General features: G+C 34.7%; 1 protein-coding gene across 1 annotated transcript in view; it reads right to left on the bottom strand.

Annotated features, from left to right (window-relative positions):
- Positions 1–20,846, bottom strand: part of LOC129221252 (DNA-directed RNA polymerase III subunit RPC3-like) — an 85,752-nt gene that overhangs the window by 26,212 nt on the left and 38,694 nt on the right. The window contains exons 4-6 of the mRNA XM_054855711.1: positions 2,395–2,540; positions 1,448–1,581; positions 1,181–1,346 (exon numbers count right to left, since the gene is read on the bottom strand). Of these exons, the coding sequence (XP_054711686.1) occupies positions 1,181–1,346; positions 1,448–1,581; positions 2,395–2,540 (446 nt within the window). The remainder of the gene's footprint in view (positions 1–1,180; positions 1,347–1,447; positions 1,582–2,394; positions 2,541–20,846) is intronic.

The following is a 20,846-nucleotide window of genomic DNA, read 5'->3' as shown; positions in this document are numbered from 1 at the left end:
TCAGTTTATTAAAAAAAAATCCTAAGCAAAAGTTTGTGGCAATTCACTTAGGACTTGGGCAAATTGCTTCAAAATTTTGATAAAAGTGCAAGTTAAATTATTTTCTTTGATTTTGCAATTGGAAAAAAAAAAGATAATAGTAGCATTTAGGTCAGATGTTACATATGCTTTTTTAATTACTCACTCTGGGTCTCAATAAACATGGGTAAATTTTTCCTTTTAATTTGGCTGAATTTCTCATAGTGCAATCCGACACGAAGCAATAATCATGAATCATATTATAAAATGAAATGCAATCGGAATGCAACTAGAAACAGATGCAGTAAAAAAACTAAATTTCTTTTCATCACAAAGGTAAAAAATCTTCCTAAGTCCTGAATACACACGGTAAAAGAACCATTAATCTTTGCATGAATAAGGTCTGAAATCAGATTTGTTTACACTGTAACATGGAAACCGGAAACGTTGCCATTAAAGCCGGAAACCCGATCTCTCTATTAAACGACGACAGCGCTCATGGTGAGAAAGTGAAATTTTTGAGCCGTTTTCAGGTGTTGCCATTCGTAGATTTCTCTCCTTCTTATATCTCCATGGTTGTGACCCTAGGTCGGCCGCTACCATCCTGACGCTGAACTCTGCTTTTTTCCACCCATCCTTGCCAGCATCTTTGAATTGATGCATCGCTTCAACTCGAATGACGAGCGATTCTCTGATTTGATCAACTGACCTCTTTTAATCCAATGATACAACCTCTTTTAAACTTTGATAGTTGCTTGTAATGAGCACGAACCATGCGGCGAGGCATTTTTAAGTTCTTGAAAGGTAATCTGAATCGCAATCAAACCAAAAGTTTCAACAACTGTTGAAGAACTGCTCTTTATATACATCAGCTGGATGCGCAGTTTTGATGCGCTGGAGATCAAACTATTTTTTCATTGGACACCAAATTTTAATCATTTGCATATCTGGTCAAAACACTCATGCATACAAAATTTCAAAGCAATTGGATGCTCGTTTCTTGGTGCGTCAATTGTTTTTGTTATAGAGTGTATATTGAATGTGTTTTCATATTTTTGCACTTGTATTGTGAAGAACAAAAAAATCCCTCTCAATTTTATGAAGAGTAAAAAACAGGACCTAAACAGACCCTTGAGCACAGCTAAATGGAATGGGAATGAACCTGAGATTTCATCTTGGTCTTCTGAAGTATTTCATAGTGGGGGACAGGAAAGGAGGTTGTGCTCCGCGGGTGCTCCTTCTGCTCTGACAATTCCAGCATCGTCTTCAAGATCTCGGAAGCCTTCTCGTCAAGTTGGTTGGAGCAAGCACTGATGATGGCATCGTCTCTTGAAGGAGAGAGGGGAAAATGACGCACTGATAGAGTTATGACTTTGACCTTGCAGAGAGGTATGGTTCAAAAATGCATAATTTAATGAAAGAGGCTCACCTGAAGTATTGTTTGAATCTGTTATGGTTTACTTTCCAGTAGATGCCACAGTCAGGGTGCTCTGTCTTCTGTCTCTTTGTGGATGGCTCATCTGTCGAAGGACCTCCCACAGTGATGAAGGACCAATCTCGAATCTGAAAGTTGAATTATGTTTTAGAATCCTTTTAATATGCATATACTTGTATTAGAGATGGCGCAATTTGCCCAAAAGGCTGCAAACCAAAGCTTTGGCCAACTAATGGCCAGAGCTTCGGCTCTGTATGTTGAGTTTTAGCATTAAATGCACAATAAATGCATGTAACATCGTGTAATTCTTGTAATGCGTTGTTACTACTCTTAGTTTTTTCAACATTTTCAGCTTGCTGTTTTTTTTAAAATAAATATGTATCACCAATTAAGATTTTACTTTTGCTTTGCACCAATGCTTAACTGATACTTTTTCATGCTGATCATTGAAAATTGATCCCCCTAAGAAAATTTCTGGATCTGCCCGCTGTTCCTATAGTTGACAAGTTAAAAATTACCAGTTTTAGTATTACAATAATTTTAAAGAATTCGTTGTAAAGGCAAATTTATGACACGCATATTAAATGATTTGGTAAAGAACCCTAACATCCTTTTTCCTGATATAGACAGAAGTATGCACAAATGGTCTTCTTCCTGTTTATATTGCACCATTAATGTTTAAATAAAAGATCGAAAAAATTTCGCAGTTGGTGAATGGGAGAGGTACGTCACAGTTAGCCTAAGAATTAAATGCACACATTGAAAGTAAAGACACGCTGCAAATGAGGATTCTCAATTTTATCAATCAATAAATTAAAAGCCTCTCCTGCCTGACGAGTATTGAGTAATTCAAACACAAAAATTCAATAGCATGCAATCAAAACTTTTTAGGAAAGTCTCAGGAAAAAGTCAACCTTGAAACAGCAACAAAAAGATTTCACCTGTGGCACAAGGTACATTTCTCGCTCAGGAATGGAAAGCAGGGGCGCTCGTGTTTCATCAGAGGGCCGAGGATATGGGCAGCGGACCAAGAAATGGCCTTCAACCAGACGAACAAAGCGATCCCCAATCGAGGAAACGGAGAAATCTGCAAAAACGATAGGGAAAACAAAAATATTGAACACTTCCCCTTCCATAAAGATATGTCAAACTCTTAATTTATTGGTTTATAATTGGTACAATTAAAGTTGAATCTAATATCACTACATGAATGTTCACAAACTGGAATGAAAATAACTATAAAATAATTATTAAAGCAAAAGAACCATGGGGAAAAAATTACCACATTGAAACCGGAGTGAAAATTATGAACTGTCCTAGTGTAATGCACTTAAAAAATAAAGAAATAAAAGATGCATTTAATATTATGAGCATAAACTGTAATTATGCCAAAATTGAAAGAACAAAATATACTTATCTTAGAGCTTTCAGTATACATTTAGAAGGAATAGAGAAAAAAAAAATCAAATCAACATCAATACATTTTCATATTTTTCTTGATTTCCATCCCTAAACTTGCCAAATTCAAAAAATGAAAGAACAGGAGGTTCTTTATAAGTATAGACACACACAGTACAAACTCTGATTTAGTGCCCACCCATTTAAGTGGCTAATTTCGTTATACCACCACGATTGTGAGTAAATACATTTTGTATACAGGAATTTTAACTTAATTTAACTGTTAAAGCGTAATTATAATATAACGCCTATCAACACTGTGCACCAGGAAAATATTTTTTCGAGAATTGCTGACTCACATCTTAAAGGCAATATGAAAAAAGGAAACATTATTAACCTATCCTTAAATCCATAATCCTGTATGATTTACTAAATATGAGAACATTATATTTTCACTTTGAATTTGAAAAAAAGGAATAACTTATTTTACTGACATAAGTATATTTTATTGATCATTTTACACATTTTTTGATGCACTCACTTCAATTATAAATTCTGAATCAAATTTTTGAATTTTCTTTGATGAGGATGTGCATTATTATTATTATTTATTTATTTATTTGTTTCTCCTTGAAGTTTCAACTCTATTCAAGGTAGCTAAGTAGCTAATTTTGCTTCGCCAAGCGTTGAAAGGACTTCTCTACCCTTTTCTATATCAAAAGGTAGAGAAGTTGTAGTCTTTTTACACTTAATATGCAGTGGACACCGTTTAATTGAATCAGTGGTTAATTGAATCTACTGCTTTAATGAATCAAATTGTCAAAGACAAAACATAATCCAGCTTTATTGAATCAGCCGCTTTATGGAATCAAAACTGTTGAGAACAAACGTGATTCAAATAAGCAACGACCACTGTATTTTCATCATGAAATATACAAAACATGCAATGTAATTTCAAGCTAACCAACCTCCTGCATAATTGTACAATCAAATCAAAATTCATATATTGTACAAAGGAGTTGTAAAAGTTGGAAGAACAGGTTTAGTTCTTCTTTCCTTTAAGTAATACATAGGTAATCTTTTAGCTCTTTTTTTCAAAAAAAAAATTGTTCATTAATTTAATTTAGCCTTATACAGTTAGATTTCCAAATTGTTTAAGATAGTAATCCAAAATCCATACAGTGAAACCTCTCTAACGTCTAAAGTGACCACCTCTGGTTCCTGTGAAAATTAATCTTAAACATTCGCTTAATGGAGATGGCTTTAAATTAGTTAATACAGTAAAATCCCTCTAATGCGGACACTAATGGGACGATATACCCGCAATAGAGGGTTGTCCGCAGGACAAGGGTTTAATGATGTTACTTGCCTTGGAATCAGGGAATCAAAAATTGTCTGCTTGAGAGGGGTGTCCGTTAGGAGGGGTTTTACCGTAATATTGTTAAACATACTTTGAGTGCTATAAAAGTACAGAATTCAATATACTTTAACACAGCTTTAATAAATAGTTTCTTTGTTTATTTCAGAAATACTAAAAAATACAAATCTATACTAATATTTAGAGACGTACCGAGTACTCGGTAACTACTCGGTACTCGGCCTACTCGGCCAATTTGCCGAGTACTCGGTACTCGGCCAAATTCTGATCAGAAACTCGGCCAATACCGAGTAGTTGCAAAAAATTGAATATTGTCCAAGACAGATACTAAAATGTCTAAAAAAAGAGCAAGCATTATATTCTGCAATCATTTACAATTAAAATTTGAAAGTCAAATTTAAATTTTGAGAGTAATACAGTTTGTAATGCTTCAATAGAATAAATCTTTATTTTAATGTCCCCAAAGTAAATAAAACTTTTTATTAGAAATTATGCAAAAAAAGGTAAGTATAGAAAATATGGAATTTTTATATTAAAAATGGATTTTTGCTACAAACAAAAATTAGTTATAAAAAATATAAAAATACCTTTGCTTAAAAAATAAAAGGAAGCAAAACAACGTTAAAAGCACAGTGCATGAACACTGCAGACATGTGTTTTGGCGTTACAAGGAATTCCTCTTTCAATGCACAAAATGGGAGCTCGTGGATTTAAAGGCATCCGACAAAAGTCAGATTTTTTTGTCAAATGTCTTTACATTCTTTAACTCACATGTTATGCACTGAAAAAGACGTTCCTTGTAACGGGAAGGGAGGGGGGCAGAAACACGTGTCTGCAGTGTTTCTGCACATTTGTTTTATCTGCTTTTAAGAATTATTTATGTTTGGCGGACTAGAACTATGATTGGTATACAGTGAAACCCCTCTTAACAGACACCCTTCAAAGGCGGACACCCCTCTTATGCGGACAATTTTTAATTCCCCAGTTCCAATGAAAATAACATTTTAAATCCCTGTCCTGCGGACACCTCTCTATTGCGGACAAAAAAAATTGTCCTGTTAGTGTCCACATTAGAGGGATTTTATTGTTATTTGTTTTAATTCCAACTTGATTAATCATACCGTTTATTTATTTATTTTTAATTTTAAAAATAATTTTTTTGTAAAACTTTTGACACAAACAAAATTGTTTATGTAATGCGTAATTAAATTTCAGCAGGAATTTAGTTTTAAAAACTATTACATGGACCAGGAGGTCTATACTACTATTCCAATAAGTTCAAAATTCATCACATGTGTGTCGGTGGTTCTTAAAACATAATTGGTACTTGGTAACTCGGCCGAGTGGTGAAAGGCTGAGTACTCGGTAACTCGGTACTCGGCCGAGTAGTGAAAGGTCGAGTACTCGGTACTCGGCCAAAGTGCTACTCGGTACGTCTCTACTAATATTATAAAGAGAGAGAGCGGACTTTTGTGTGTTTATATGTTCGAGGTAACCTCCGGAACCACTGCACCTATTTGAAAAATTCTTTCACTATGTGAAAAGTGCATTAATCTGTTCTAGCAAACCTTCTTGAGGAATTTTCAAGAAAAGTGCAAATATGATAGTGTATGGGTTTTTGTGGGGCATCTTCATTACAAAGCTAACTAATTAGTATTGCTTTAATAATAGGGTTGTTTTCTTCAGTCAAAAGTAGTACTTTTTGTCACTGAAATTGATACAATAAGCAAAAAAAAAAAAAAAAACATGAACCCAGAAAATACCTTCATTTTCCCAACAGCTACTTCTTAATTTTTTTAAATGTCCAATTTTTCAAACAAGGCGTGGTCTTGATGACGTGTGCTCTTTGGGGGATCTTTCTATCGCGTTTTCTCATTATGATAATCAAGAAGCGAATTAAAATTGCTCTCTACGCTTGCTATCAACTATATCGTTGCCAGTACACGTGAGTAGAGATGGGAATTAAATATTTTGCTCTGTGAATGGCAACACCGAGTGGCATTTCATCATTTGTGATGTCATCGGCAGAAGCTTAAACAATGAAAGCGCACAGATTTAAGTACTTTTTTAAAAATACTAAACTTAAACAAATTATTTTAAAAAAATGGTCAGATCCTATGTTTTTAAGCATGCTCTTTCAGAAAAAAAAATATGTTTAAAATTTTGGAAACAATCCCATTGTATCCTGATTCTATTGTAAAGTTAAAAAAGCGTTTTCTTTTTCTTTTAGGAAGAAAATACGGTCATTTCGAGATGGAGGGAATTTGGAGTGATAGCTAAATGGAGGGCAAGTTAGAATCAAAAGAAAGAGGAAACTGTATGAGGAACAGTATGTGAAACTTCTCTAGAGCGATCAGTATCTGTTCCTGAAAAAAGGAATCCAGTTGGTAGCTAGTAGTTAATAGAGACTGGTTGCTTTTAGAGATGGTTTTCAAACATGCAAAATCAATAATAACATCAATAGAAATCATTTATATTCTGCTTACAGTATATTAAAAACATCATGATGAGAACATATTTAAATAGAATAGGTAAAAATTCTCTTTTGAACTTTTTACTTTATACTTCTTCCATTTTTTTCTTCACTTAGAAATTAAAAAGAAAGAGCCTATTTCAGATTCTTTATTTTTTTTGAAATAACTTTTGTTTCTAGTTTATATTTAGCTGCAAAAAATGAATTAACAATGTCCTAATCATTAGCGCAATCTGAGTGAAACATGAGCCTATCCATTTCTCAAGAGCTGAAATGAGCTAAAACTAGATTCTGAACATTAAAAGGACCTAGGAATGCCCCTGTTCCATTTGTAAACAACCAATAAATTTCGAGAAACAACCTTTTGGTCCTCACCAACATTTTATAACAGCAGGAACACTCCTGAGCTGCTGGGAAATATATGTCAATGGATTTACCAGTCCTTGCTAATGAACATTTCATGGTCTTCCTCTGTGTTTTGTATTCTCCCCTATTTAACTTTTCTTATTTCAGTTTCTTCATAATTTGTGCTTCCCCTGTATATATATATATATATATATATATATATATATATAGAGAGAGAGAGAGAGAGAGAAGGGCGCTCATATGCAAAATTGTGAGGGGGGATTTAGATATTTTCCCCATGGAAATTGATTTTAGTGCAGATTACAATTATTAAAATTTGACGTTTTTAATAACTTAGTCATTAACAGCTGGATAAGAAATGTTTTTACATTTTTGTTTTGCAAAGAAAAAAGTACTAAAAGCAGGGAAGTTCTAATTTCTAATGGGGGGGGGGGGGGTTGAGTCCCCACTTGCCTCCCCATGTGGGCACCCTTGGATATAGACATATATGACCAGTTCGGGAACTGGCCAACATTGCTGCAAACTTACCGGCCAAAGCCCAAAATTTTCTTCATTTTGGGCTTTGGCCGGCCAATTCGCGAAGTGGCTATGAACGATCGGCCAAAGTACGAAGAGAGAAATCAAGAGCAGATTGTATTACGCTGTTACAAATGCAGCATTTAAAAATGAGTACTTCTGCGTACTTTTTTTTTTTTTAAGTACACTTGTTTCAGAAACGAGTTCAAATATTAAACATATCCCTGTGTTAAAAATAAGCTTATAATATATAAGAATATAGTCCCATGTTATTCTGTTTTAACATTAAAGCCATAAAAAATTCTATTCAGTGATAGTACATGATGTAACAAAGTGGTAGCATAAAGATTACATTTGCACCCTTCAAATGAACGAATTATGTCTTAAATAAATGCAATGTGTAAAGTGCAAACAAAGAAAAAAGTGAATACAAAGTTGTGTAAAGTGAATACAAAGATAAATTAAATTATGGACGATCCTCATTCTTTTTCTGCTCCATAGACTTAATTTTACAGATCCTAGATCACATTGTGCTAAGAAATAGCACTTCAAAAAATTTTAAATTATTTTGCAAAGCCTAAATCATATGGGCTCATTAAGACAAATATAAAGAAAAAAATAGTTTTGTTTTTAATATTAATTAAAGACATTTCTGTAATGCCGCTATTTGTCGAAATTCCCCTTCAACATGTCCTTATTAATATTTTATCCATAAATGTCATTACTATATTTATTTTAAATTACTCAGCATTGTTTTTTCCTTTGTAAAACAGTTCGTATTTCTATGAATCAATATTTCAGAAAAGAAAGCAATCTGGAAAATCTAGCATATTTTACTTTTTTTTTTACATTTAGAAAATGTTATTATTTTTTTTTTTTTAAATTCTTTCTTTTTTTCCAAACGTTTTTACGCACGTTTTACTGCATTTATTTTAAGTTTTAATTGACTGCGTGTATTTTAATTGATTTTCTTTTCATCTTGCTGTATTTGCAATGCGGATTTTAATTCAAAACTTTTTCTTCTAGAGGATGCGGAATGATCATTTGTATAAATTACGTTGCATATTTGAGCTAAATTCTTTTTTTCTGCGGTTAATGGAGGAGCGGGGTTTTTCCTTTGTTCCAGATACAATGTGTTCTTAATTACCTTCTTTTTTTCTGCGAAGCAGGCGATAGAGCGGGATTATCATTTAAACGCTTTTGTAAAAAAGGTCGTATTGCTAATCGATCAGAGTATACTTCGCTCGCTAATCGGCTGGGTTACGGTAGAGTAGATGATAGGCCAGTTTGGAGAAAAAAAACTGCAAAGGTTTTTCATTATTTTACATTATAAAGCAACAGTTTATGTTTTTCAAGGTCATTTTCATTGAGCGAAATATTTTAAATTGCAGAGAATTTTTTTTAGGTTACTTTAAAGAGTAAGCATTTTAGTATAAAAAGTTTTTTTTTTTTTTTGCATCAAAGAAGGGAGGGGGAAGGATTTTCATATATTCAAGTAACTTCCTTTAAATTCATTGCACGGGCATCGTCATGCTGGCATAGCTCGTAATTAATAAAAGTAATCTCATAATTTTCGAAATGGCTGATTGCACCAACGCAACTGTGTGAATAGCCGGTGGGTAGAGACCTAATCGCACCGGGCTCGGCGCAAAACTTGCTAAACTGCCCCTCTTTGCTATCTCATTTTTAAATTGTCAATTCTGCACAACTAGAAGCAGAAGAAAAAAAAAACACAACATTTGTGGCTTCTAAAATCCTAAACTTTCTACTTAAAACAAAGTAGCAATGCTTAAAACAAAGTTCAAGAAGAAAAAATTCAGACATGGATGCTTAATTAATTTCTAAATGAATTCAAGTCTATATTTTTTGTGCCATAGGTCACTTGCAAAACTTGTGTTGCTGACAATTAAGTTGCTATATTTGGATTTTAATCACTACTTTATAGCTAATTTTTTAGTCAGTTTTGTATATATATATATATATATATATATATATATATATGTTTTTTTTTTTTTTTGAAGTTTCTAGAGAAATAGAAACTAATGATCATGCATCTGCCATTATTTTGGGTACAGGTGATAGAGGGATTTTAAATAGAACCAATTTTAAATAGATTTCTGGCGAGAGGAGCACACAGTCAATTCCTTACTTGTCATTAGGTTTGGTTTCGGAATTAAAATTATATTTAAAAATTTATGTCAGAAAAACTGACTTTTTTTTCTCTGACACAAGAGGAGAGGTGTAACAAAAATTCTGAGGTAACCGTTAAATAACGAAGCAGTTACAGTGGAACAACAAAAAACGTGTGGAAAGAGCATCCTGTGACGTACAAAATGCCCTAAAATCTTACGTAAGCAAAAGGGGAAGGGATTATATTGTATGTTTTTTTTCCTCACAAGGTGAAGAGGGGGGAACAAAATGACCAGAAAATGCTTATGCAATACTGGAATGACCCCTTATTAGCTATTGCATATAATTTCAACTGAAAGTATTGTAGAAGTATAAGTACGAGAAATGCATACTCATAGCTCAGTTGCAGAACTAACGACAAGAAAAATGAGGTCAAAGTTTTGAACAACTATTGGCAGGACCTTTACAGTGATGTGGTAGCATCCTCCGACCCCGACAAGATGCCATCTTAAACTAGGCGCTGGCTCGGTATCAAAGTAGTATAAATTTGACTGGTTTTATCGGGGGAGGCGGGCCTGGAGACGAAACTGACAAGGGGCTCGATTTGGCTCTTGACCGCTCTGGGGTACCCTCCTTTCTAGTTTCTACCACTTGCATGCCGAGCCGTCACATTGGAGGCGACAGATGTGTCGTCTACCTGTCAATCTAAAATCTACCATAATCATTTCGGGTTTTGGCCAAGGATTCCCGACCACTTCGCGAAATGGCCAGCCAAAGTACAAAATGCAACATAATTGCAAGTATTTCAGGTTTTGGCCAAACCTCTTGGCCAATACGCGAATTGGACAGCCAATTTGTGAACTGGCCGAACTTTGGGCTTTGGCCGTAACATATATATACAGGCATCCCTTGTATAACATGGAACTTCTATAACACGGTTTTGATACTACATAGTACAAAATTTAGCACTCTTATAACATGGATTCAATATTACATGGTAGAAAACAACATGGTTTTAATGTAAAACAAACTTCAAAAGATTGAGTTTTATTTTTGTTCTATACACTGTTAAAATGTAGATGATATTAACTCTAAAAAGATTTTTTCTTTGTTTTTAAGAAAGTGATTTGAGGAATTGTGTCTGTCTCCGGCTCGAAAGTTTAGTTAGGCCAGTGTTCTAAAAACAAAAAGATGAAAATTATTTTGTTTCCAATACATTGTCAGAAAATAACATTAGGATTAAACACAAGCTAAATTTGCAAATGATAAATTAAAAAAATGTAGCCAAATCAAAATATGAAATAAAATAGATAGAATAATTCTATTTACTTTATTTTATATTTTGTTTCGCTGCTGTTGCTCAGACAAGCTTTATTACTACAGAAAAGCTCAGATTTTCTTCCTGATAGTATGTATTTCGTTCTTAGTAAAGAAAGTGTTCTTGTAGTGCATAATAGTTTTAATTTGAAGGATGTAAAAGAATTAAGTTGCATTATTTTTAGCAAATTCAATTTTGGATCAGTTGGACAGTTGTATGTTTTGGTTCCCAGTTTTCGTTAGTATGTTTTAATGAACTGAAATTTCAGCGATTATAAAATTTGTACCTTAAGATTTGGTTTCGATATTACATGGTACACATAGCTTAATTTTCATTATTTCAAAGTCTTGTATAACACGGTTTCGATACAACACGATACATATTGATCTGATATATGTTATGTACATGATTTATTAGTTTAAAAATGTAAAAAAATAATTCGTAAAAAATTCTCGTATAACAAGGTTTAATACTAACCTGTTATACGAGGGACACCCGCATACAGCATTAGAAATCAGTAAAAAAAACCTACTGGTCAACTTAACTACCAGTCAATATAAATATTTTTACACCTAAATTCAACAATAAATATGTTTGCACCTAAAATTATTTACGTCTTATGATTATACATTTCTAGCTAAGTGAGATAAAAAATAGCCAGCGGTTGGTGGTTTTGGGGAACACTGATTATTTTTTTATGGTGATCTGAAGCAGGTTTCACTGGTCTGGACTAGTGGACCACCAGCAGTAATTTTGAACACTGATATATATATATATATATATATATATATATATATATATATATACAATTGAGTTCACCGCGTTTTGAAGCCAGCTTCTAATGGCTCACCGTGTTTCGAAGCCAATTTTTGGCTTCACAACGTTGGCTTCAATGCTTCGGTATTTTAGAGACGTTCACCCTTAATGAAGCCAGTAGAGACGTTCGCCGCGTTTCGAAGCCACTGGCTTCAAAAAGCGGTCTCTAACCACACACCGCGTTTTGAAACCATTTATGGTGGCTTCAAAAGGTAGGTTTTTTAGAGGTATACACCGCGTTTTGAAGCCATTGTGAAAGTTGCAGCGTTTTAAGCCCAATATCCTTAAAAAAAGATTCAATGAAAGATATTTTGTTTTATGCTCTATTAATTTTTTATAATTTATTTTGTGCCGTTTTAAATTGATGTATATTTTTGAAACTAAGTTCAGCATTTCAGTTTTTCTTGCCAATGTTTTATAAATTTTTCTAAAAAATGACTAAAATTCTTGTGCAGAAAGTATCACAAAAGAAAAATTCTTTGGAACATTTTAACTTAGGATTTCAATGAAAGAGAAAATGTTGTATAGTTAACCACAGCTACTTATGAAAACATTGCTAGTGAAAGTAACCTTTACAGTAAATTTTTGAAGAAAAAAAATAAATAAATGAAATGGTTTTCAAATAGATTTTTGGTTTCATATTTTCCTGTTTATTTTAGAATAAATAAAATGAGAAACATTTTAAAAGAAGATTCTTTGAAAAAATACTTTTATTAATTAAAGTTGTACGACGGTACTAATTTTGTTTCTAATCACATTCTCGTTCCATCTGAACTATTAAATTTCGGTTTGATCATATATCCTATGTTGCGGAATCGCCAAATGTAGGTTTCTCGAAATTTCGCTAGGTCGTAGATAGCTTGAAAAGAGCAGTTTGTCAAAAAACAAAAACTTAATGGATAAACAAAATTACGCTGCTTATAGTTATAATTTTGCTGGTATTAGTTTAGAATCAAAGCAGAACTTAGAAGAAAAAAAGTGTAAAAATGATCTAACTATGTATTGGTGATTTAAAAAGCACGACTATGGAATTGCATGTTATCAATTGTTAAAATATTTATTGCATTCATTATTTTTCCTTTTTAGGATGGTTATTTCTAAATTCGTTGCAAAACTTTTCAAATTTTCCTAGAATTAAAAACTTGATCTGATTGCTATTTTTTTCCAACGCTCAGGGCCGATCCTAGGATGTCGGTTGCCCGTGTGCAATGCCGCCCCTCTAGAGCGTTTTTGCTAATACTTAACGTCTGACCATCTTTTTTCTTATTTCTGTATCAAGTTCTAATTTAAAAAAAAAACAGAAGAATGAATTTATAAAAAGTAAAAGCATTTTGCAGAAAATATTAGTCTTTGGGTACACTTTATATCTTTGAAAAAGTTATAGATACCAAGAATTACTAGTCGTAAGATCGTATTTTAGTCTGTCATAGGGGGAGTTGGGAGGGGGAGCTGAGATACCCCAGAAAATTTTCGAAATTATCATAGGAAAAAAATGATTAATCTTTGGTTGTGTTAGGTTGCGAGGAAAAGAGAGTCGAGATTACTCAAGGTCCAAGGAGATATGTTCAAACTTAACTTGACTTAAAAAATTGCGCTTGTAGGAACTTTTTTGAAACTTTTAGGAGAAAGTAATGTTGGGGTTCCATTATGAAATTCTATTCAAGTTGAAGTCAATTTGAGGCTATTTTTTGGGACCTTAGCTTAGGAAGTATCGCAGTTCTCCCCAAAATGTTTCCGAAACTGAAGTTTTAAACACGCAATTTTGGGATATCTTTGCTGACGTTAAGAGAGAGAAAGAGATAAGCTCATCTTTTATCGAAAGTTATCCAAATTAAAGTCTAAAACGCAAATTTAGGATGTCTTTGGCAACGGTAGGAGAACTAGCGGCTTTCCTCTGGAAATTTCTCGGCGCTGTAGTACAGCAGTAGTTTTAGAAACACATTATTTGGCAACGTTAGGGGGATGCCCTAACGTCCATTAAAGTTACATAAGCCAGTCGGTTCTTCTCCTGAAATTTTTAGAAATTGAAGTCCCAAAAGCGAACTTTAGGCATTATTTGATAACGCAGGAGGTTCTGTCCGTCTGAAAACGAAAATTTAAGCTTTCCGTGATTACGTTGATAGAAAGGGGTGATCCTGGCACACTTTCCCGAAAGTTCTTTGAAACTGATGTTTGAGAAACGCAATTTTAATCTGTTTTGGAAGACGTTAGGTGAGAAGAAATGATGTAGGCCCTCCCTAACGACTCTAGTTCAGATTATCTTTGGTAGTTATGGTAATAGAAAATGGGTTTTAGGGCCCTCCTCCGCAAAATTTTTGAAATTTAAGTTCTAAAAATTCCTCTAAACCATCTTTAATGTCACAAGGAGAAGGGTCAGGGTTTGAGGACAGAATACACTTAGAAGTCATCTTTAGGGACTTAAGACATGGGGGACTGTAAATTGCTAAAAATCGCAAAAAAAATCTATTTTAGGCCATATTTGGTCAAGTTAAGACAGAAAGGGTTTGTAAGAGACTTAAGATCGGTGGTTCAATGAGAGATATTTTCCGAGATTAATATTAAAAACGCAATTTTAAGCTTTCTTTAGTCTCGTCAAGGAGATCATGGCCTTCTTTTGGATCTGCCAAACTTGAATTTGCTACCTGAGATACGGGAATTGCCCTCTTACCTGATCTGTAATTGGACAGCTCATTAGTTATTTCAATTTTCTCCAGAAAAAACTGCTGTTAAGGGGCGGAAACTACAAAAAGATAGTTCGTTATTCATATATTAAACTTGACTCTCAGGGAAGTCGCAATTGTCTATTGTCTCCCCCTGTATCCACCTTGCGAATGTATTTTATCAGTATAGTTTCTTTTTTTACTATACAATATGTGTTCATAGTTTTGGGTCTGTAGGAGCTTAGGGGGAAGCATTAGTTGCCGCCCTCTGCGCTCCTTTTAGAAGGCACTCTTTAATGCTTCAGGAGAGGTCCATTGCCCTCACTGTTCCTCCTCGGTATCCATGCCTCATTGCCGAATCTGTCGCAAATTTTGCACGTATGTAAAGAATAGATATTAATAGACAATAGACCAACATGCTGTGCACTAACATTATATTATTCTGAAAGTGTGCTATGCTATAGGAAAATCGGGACTTACTCTGATTTTTGAATAAACGTTTAAAATTCAGCATGTTTATTCGACCTAAAATAAGTTATATAGTAAAAATTCTCCAGGAATTTTGCTTCTAAAAAATCACTCTAATTTGAACTAAATGCGGCCTGCGGCCGCCCCTTACTTTCGGTCGCTCGATATCGGAGCACGAGCTGCACACCCGCTGGGATCGCCCCTGCAGATGCTTCTTCTTTACACAGGATTGCACAGGTACATTTCCATGCATACATGCGAATAGGCCGTGAAATTAAAAAAAATAATAATAATGAAATCATAAAGATGGGTGCTTTACATAAACGAGAGGAAGAGCGCTGGAATTCCAGAAAAACATTTGAAATTGTCGCAATGTTTTTATTTTTTGAATTAATCACATATGAAATTAATAGTGAAGCAATTTTTTTCATTCATATAAATTTTTATAATCAGATAGTATTATTCAACTGAGGAGTTGTGACAGTATGAAAGGGGGAGTAAGAGAACGTTGCTGGAAGGAAAACATTTTTCTCTAAAAGAGAACATTTCATGGTTTGCAGAGGGGGATGATAAAGAACTTTTTATCGTTCTAGGAGGAAATGGAAACGAGACAGGTACGTTTCAGGAGGGAGTTCTACAGAAATTTTTTTAATTAAACAAACAATCCACTTTGTTTTATTATAAACTACAACTGAGCATAACTGCAAAGACAATGTTTCTTTATTACTGCAGAAAATATTGTCACTGAAGTTATGTTTAGTTGTAGTTTATAATATGCTAAAAACCCAAGCTTTACCTTCAGTTTACGCGCCAGGTCTATGGACTCTCGCAAATGAAGTTAATTTACTTCATCTACCAGTTTATTGGTAATCTCAGCTTCAATTAGAGGACATCTGCCTCTAGCTCAGTTATTGCATATTCCTGGATGATGAGTCCAAAGAAGGATGAAAGTGCAATCTCATGATGTGACAAACGGGTTGTCGGTATATTGCATTTAGTTTCCCCTTTGCCCCGTTTTAGGGACTAACGTGTATTGCTCAACAAGCTTTTCCTTCAGTTCCTTCTACTGGCAGTAGTGTAACTAGGGGGTCTGGCGCCCCTGGTGAACTTCAGAAATTTCGCCCCCTCGTCCCAGCGTTGTCCCAATGGAAAGTCACCGAAGTTCACTATTCCAATTTTTTTGGGGGGTTAATTAATTTATTTGACAAATTAGGAGACAATATTGAACTTTAATATTCTTATTTTCTATTTTTAAATTATTTTCAATGATGCCCAATTTTTCTTCGCCGTAGATGTTACGTATGTATATGTGTGCATAATCGAATTTTATCATTCGGTAAAATTGGGATTTCTTTCGGCATATTCAGAATTCTCCCCTTCCCAAAAATTTTAGTTCTCCCAAACTATTTCACATAAATTTAATAAAACCAGTAATATTTTTAACTCGTTAATAAATAAAAATAATGTACAAAAAAAATTCAGTTCCGTTTATAACAATGTATTTATTATTATTATTTTTAAACAGCTTAAGAGCCAGTTTTTATGAGAGTCATGCAGGTCAGATACATGCCATTTTTGATTTTGATAAAAAATTTACAATGGTTTCTTTGAATCATTTTAGAAGACACATATTTTTTCCTTTTCTTCCAAAAAAATTTTTTGTGACCCACAAAAATTCCGAAAGTTGGTCCCAACTTAGGGTTTTTCTCAAATCGACATTTTTTAATATTCAATTATCTCTGCGCGTTGAGCATCAACAAATGTAATCTTTGTGATTACAACACGATATTTAGTGCCTCAAATGAAATATATCGTAAATTTTATGACTGACCTTCCGTGGACCCTGGCAGGAGTGGATAAACTGTGCCGAAGAAAGTGAAAATATGTCATGTTTGAGGGATCCGGGTTCCATGCACTGAGGTTCAACCATAGTTTTTGTGAGCAATTTGTGCAGTGATATATATAAATTATTAAATAGGCTCATTAAATGCATGGTTAATGCTCATTGCTGCCAAAAAATGTCAGTTTTTGTATCGAAAAATGTGAAAAAGTGCAGTTTTCATGGGCCTTTATATCAGTGCACCAAGGGTCAGTGTAAAACTGGATACCTGCATTTCAAACTAGAGTATGTCTATTTTCACAAACAAGTGACAGAACTATGGGCAAATTCTTTTCAAGAACACAATACGTATTTCAAAAAAGTAAAATGAACTATTCAGTTTTCAATTTAATCAACATATCCGGGTTTAAATTTTCCTCCAGGGACTTCCAGGTACTGTTTAAAAAACTAGTATGATCAAAAACTTACCATAAAAGAGTTTTAAACTTTCAAATAGACTGATTATGCTTATTCACATACTTTATAATATGGTAACTAGAAGCAAAGTGAAAGAAAACATCAAAATGTGAGAAAAAAATTACTTTTTAGGGGCCTGTATCTCATAGCACTGAGGGTTAGTATCGAACTTGATGCTTACATTTCTAACTAGAGTGTATGTCTTTTCACAAACAAGTGACATAACTATGGGCAATGGTTCTGCAAGCTCATAAAATGCACTTCAAGATGGGGAAATTGCATAAGAGTTAACTTTATAATACGATAACTGGAAGCAAAGTGAAAAAAATAAAATGGTTATTATTGCAGTAAAAAGAGGCCTCCATGGCTCTGTGATAGAAGCTTCGTCTTCTAAGCAGGAGGTTGTGGGTTCGATTCCTGCCGGTGCCCTGGGTGTTATTTCCTTCTGTTGTATTGTACATCCTTCTTGTGTATGTCCGGAGGAAAGGCGCTTGGCACGCAGTCCTCTATGTATGTGAAGCTGTTTAGCTTCTAAATAAATAAATAAATATCGGTATAAAAATGGAAGTTATTTGTAACACTTTTTTGAATGTGTTTTAGGTATATTTTTAATTATTTCATTAAAGTAGCTTTATTTTGTTTATACTGTATATTATAGTTCGTGGACATTCCTTGAGGCAGTACATTATAGTGAAAAAAATTATTTTCTCTGCACTAAACTACAATGATAGCAAACAGTTACTAAATCATATTTTATTACTTATGATAAAAGCAGTACTATAACATTATAAAACAAGAGTATAGTTGCCTAACCGACTAGTGGGACAGTAAAAAATTGCAAAACAAAGCATTGTAGCTTGAGTACAACTAACTAGATGCGTCATTACACTTATGCAATTTCCTCATCTTGAAGTGTATTTTACGAGCCTACAGAACCATTGCCCATAGTTATGTCACTTGTTTGTGAAAGGACATACACTCTAGTTTGAAATGTAAGCATCAAGTTCGATACTAACCCTCAGTGTTATGAGATACAGGCCCCTAAAAAGTACATTTTTTAAATCATATTTTGATGTTTTTCTTTCACTTTGCTTCTAGTTATCATATTATGAAGTATGCGAATAAACATATTCAGTCTATTTGCAAGTTTATAACTCTTTAATGGTTAGTTTTTGATCATACTAGTTTTTTAAACAGTACCTGGAAGTCCCTGGAGGAAACATCAAACCCGGATATGTTGATTAAATTGAAAACTCAATAGTTCATTTTACTCTTTTGAAATACGTGTTCTTGAAAAGTTGCCTATAGTTCTGACACTTGTTTGTGAAAATACACATACTCTAGTTTGAAATGCAGATATCCAGTTCTACACTAACCCTCGGTGCACTGAGATAAAGGCCCATGAAAACTGCACTTTTTCGCATTTTTCAATACAAAAACTGCCATTTTTTGGCAGGACAGAGAAAGAACTATACAACTAATGAGGATATTAAATAACTTATATATATTCTTACACAAATTACGTACAAAAACCATGGTTGAAAATGAATGCAGGGAACCATTGGGCCTCAAACAAGGCACTTTTTCATATATTTCGACAAAGTTTGGCGACCCCTGAAAGGCTGCACTGAAAGTCAGCTGCAAAATTTACGATATATTTCAATTTATGTACTAAATGTCATATTGTCAACACAAGAATTTTTTTGACTGATGCTTGATACACAAAAATTAACCGCGTTTTAAAAAACGCTGTTTTTTAAAAACCTCTACATCGGGCTCAACTTTACGAATTTTTACAGGTCCACAAAAAACTTTTTGGAGGAAAAGAAAAAATACATGTCTTCTAAAATCTTTAAAAGAATCCACCAAAAAAAAATTGAGCAAAATCAAAAATGGTGTATAGACGAGTGACCGAAATGTTTCGGACACTCGTCTGGTCAGTGCTAATTCTGCATTAGCTACCAGTTTGTTTGGCACTCTTGGTTTCCTTAAGAGGTTTTCCACCTCCAGCTCAGTCACTCCTATGCCGGGCTGGTGAGTGCTAATAAGCACGAAACTGCAGTCCTCGGCTGGAATTGACTGAGCTGGCGGTGTATTTCATGTATTTCTGCCTTAGCCCTGGCTATAGGGCGGTACCTTACTGAATATGATGGCATAGTTATTTTTCTTACATGATACTTGAAACGAAAACTATTTAAATACACTCCTGTTTGTGAAAATTGCAGGAAATGTAAAGTAGGGCATGATATGCAAATGATTAGAATTGCAGACCGGTAGCGCATGCATATGCTGAGCAGCACCCTCTGAACGGCGGATCGAACCGAATATAAATAGACGGCTGTAGCGGGGCGTGCATGATTATCGGTGGTTATATGCTAGAGTAAACGTTAAGTGAACCTTTACTATGCCTCTTTGACGAAAGAAAGCGAAATTTGAGCAAATTTCCGAGTTTGAACGGGGCAGAATCGTCGGCTGTCGTGAAGCTGGTTGTTTTATCGTGCAGTAGCCGCTCGTGTGCAGCGTAACATCTGCACAATCATGCGTGTTTGGGAGCAGTGGACGGACAAGAGTCGGACAGCTCGGAAATCCGGGAGTAGATCCCGAAATGTGACGTCAGCTCACGATGACAGAAACCTGGTGCATAAGCGCACAGCTTCATCTAGACAATTGGCAGCACAGTGATCAACAGCTACAGGTGTTTCATTGTGTCCTTCATCAATTCGAAGACGTCTGCTGCAGTATGGGGATTCTTTTATACAAGATTCCTCTCATGCAAAACCATCGCCGCTGCGGCTACAATGGGCCAATGTGCATAGGAGCTGGCGTGCTGATTGGCAGCAGGTCGTTTTTTCTGATGAATCCCGCTTCAATTTGTGGCACCATGATGGCCGAATTCGCGTCAGGCGCTATGCCGGTGAACGGCACATTCCGCAGTGCATTATCGAACGCCACAGTAGACAAACACCCGGAGTTATGGTCTGGGGTGCCGTAACATATCATGGACGATTACAATTGCTACGAATTGTGGGCAATTTGAACAGTACCTGATACATAAACGAAGTTTCACAGCCCCAAGCTATTCCTTTCCAGCAAAGATTGCCAGGGGCTATATTCCAGCAGGATAATGCCCGCCCACATGTTGCCAGGACTGTCAAATCCTACCTTGATTCTCAGCAGGTACAGCTTCTTCCTCGGCTTGCATATTCCCCGGATATGTCACAGATTGAACATGTGTGGGATTTCGTTGAGCGGCGTCTCGCTCGCGGCGTGATCCTCGTCCTGTTGCTTCGACAGACGAACTTTGGTTGCGCATACAAACAATATGGAATACTCTTCTTCAGGCAGATATTAAAACTTTATTTCACCCCATGCCGAGTCGTGTAGCAGCTCTTATTGCGCGCATGGTGGCCACACGAAATACTAATTTCCATCTATTTTATTGTTTGTTTGGTTTGAAAATGTAATCATTTATTTGTACCATTACCATTCAACTGTGTATTAAATTTCATTCAACTATGATGCGTCCTTCATGGTGTTACAATTTTCACAAACAGGAGTGTATTATTGTTCACAG

The sequence above is a fragment of the Uloborus diversus genome, chromosome 1 (assembly GCF_026930045.1).
Source record: "Uloborus diversus isolate 005 chromosome 1, Udiv.v.3.1, whole genome shotgun sequence".
Classification (NCBI taxonomy): domain Eukaryota; kingdom Metazoa; phylum Arthropoda; class Arachnida; order Araneae; family Uloboridae; genus Uloborus; species Uloborus diversus.
This window is presented reverse-complemented; position numbering and strand designations above follow the sequence as displayed.